Source organism: Passer montanus, unplaced genomic scaffold (assembly GCF_014805655.1).
Source record: "Passer montanus isolate IOZ18808 unplaced genomic scaffold, ASM1480565v1 scaffold1716, whole genome shotgun sequence".
NCBI lineage: Eukaryota > Metazoa > Chordata > Aves > Passeriformes > Passeridae > Passer > Passer montanus.
Genome location: NW_024364449.1, coordinates 1,891 through 3,453, shown reverse-complemented (window position 1 = coordinate 3,453; position 1,563 = coordinate 1,891). Strand labels below are relative to the sequence as shown.

The following is a 1,563-nucleotide window of genomic DNA, read 5'->3' as shown; positions in this document are numbered from 1 at the left end:
TTTGGGTATTTTTGGGCTGGTTTTTTTGCCATTTTTGGGTATTTCTGTGTGGTTTTTGGGGTTTTTGGGTATTTTTGTGTTACTGACCCCTCTCCCCCCAGCGTGCACGCCCGGGGCCGTGCGGGCCGAGGGCCGGGGGCTGCTTTGGGTTGGTTTTGGGTTGGTTTTGGCTGTTTTTGGGTATTTTTGGGCTGTTTTTTTGCTGGTTTTGGGTATTTTTGGGGGGTTTTTGGGTATTTTTGGCTGTTTTTGGGGTGCTGACCCCTGTCCCCCCAGCATGCACGCCCGGGGCCGTGCGGGCCGAGGGCCGGGGGCTGGTTTGGGTTGGTTTGGGCTGGTTTTGGGTTGGTTTTTTGCTGGTTTTGGGTTGGTTTTTGGGTATTTTTGGTATTTTTGTGTTACTGACCCCTGTCCCCCAGCGTGCACGCCCGGGGCCGTGCGGGCCGAGGGCCGGGGCTGCTTTGGGTTGGTTTTAGCTGGTTTTGGGGTATTTTTGGGTATTTTTGGCTGTTTTTGTGTTACTGACCCCTCTCCCCCAGCGTGCACGCCCGGGGCCGTGCGGGCCGAGGGCCGGGGCTGGTTTGGGTTGGTTTTTTGCTGGTTTTGGGTTGGTTTTTGGGTATTTTTGGGTGGTTTTGTGTTACTGACCCCTGTCCCCCAGCGTGCACGCCCGGGGCCGTGCGGGCCGAGGGCCGGGGGCTGAGTTTGGGTATTTCTGTGTGGTTTTTTTGGTATTTTTGGGTATTTTTGGGTATTTTTGTGTTACTGACCCCTGTCCCCCAGCGTGCACGCCCGGGGCCGTGCGGGCCGAGGGCCGGGGCTGGTTTGGGTTGGTTTTGGCTGGTTTTTGGGTATTTTTGGGCTGGTTTTTTTGCTGTTTTTTGGGTTTTGGGGTATTTTTGGCTGGTTTTGTGTTACTAACCCCTCTCCCCCAGCGTGCACGCCCGGGGCCGTGCGGGCCGAGGGCCGGGGGCTGCAGCCCAAGGGGCTCCGCGTGAACGAGGTCGCCGATTTCAAGGTGCACACCAAGGGCGGCGGCAGCGGCGACCTCAAGGTCACCGTCAAGGGACCCAGTGAGTGCGGGGGGGTCCCGGAGCTTGGGGAGGGGTCCTGGAACTTGGGGAGGGGTCCCTGAATTTGGGGAGGGGTCCCCGGGTTTTGGGGAGGGGCTTTGAGGGGGTTTTGAGGGGTTCTGGGCAGATTTGAGGGGGATTTGGGGACCTGGGGAGGGACCCAGTGAGTCTGGGGGGGTCCCGGAGCTTGGGGAGGGGTCCCTGAATTTGGGGAGGGGTCCCCAGGTTTTGGGGAGGGGCTTTGAGGGAATTTTGAGGGGTTTTGGGGGGGTATTGAGGGGTTTTGGGCGGGTTTGGGGACCTGGGGAAGGACCCAGTGAGGCTGGGAGGGGTCCCTGAATTTGGGGAGGGGGTTTCTAAATTTTGGGAGGGGGTCTCTGAATTTGGGGAGGGATCCCTGAATTGGAGGAGGGGTCCCCAGGTTTTGGGGAGGGGCTTTGAGGGGGTTTTGAGAGGTTTGGGGGGGCTTTGAGTGGTTTTGGGGGGATTT

At 58.9% G+C, this 1,563-nt stretch overlaps 1 protein-coding gene across 1 annotated transcript in view; it reads left to right on the top strand.

Moving 5' to 3' along the window:
- Nucleotides 1-935: 935 nt before the first annotated feature.
- Nucleotides 936-1,563, top strand: part of LOC120500002 (filamin-A-like) — a gene marked incomplete at both ends in the record, with an annotated part of 2,450 nt that continues 1,822 nt past the window's right edge. Inside the window, one exon of the mRNA XM_039704330.1 lies at nt 936-1,073. Within this exon, the coding sequence (XP_039560264.1) occupies nt 936-1,073 (138 nt within the window). The remainder of the gene's footprint in view (nt 1,074-1,563) is intronic.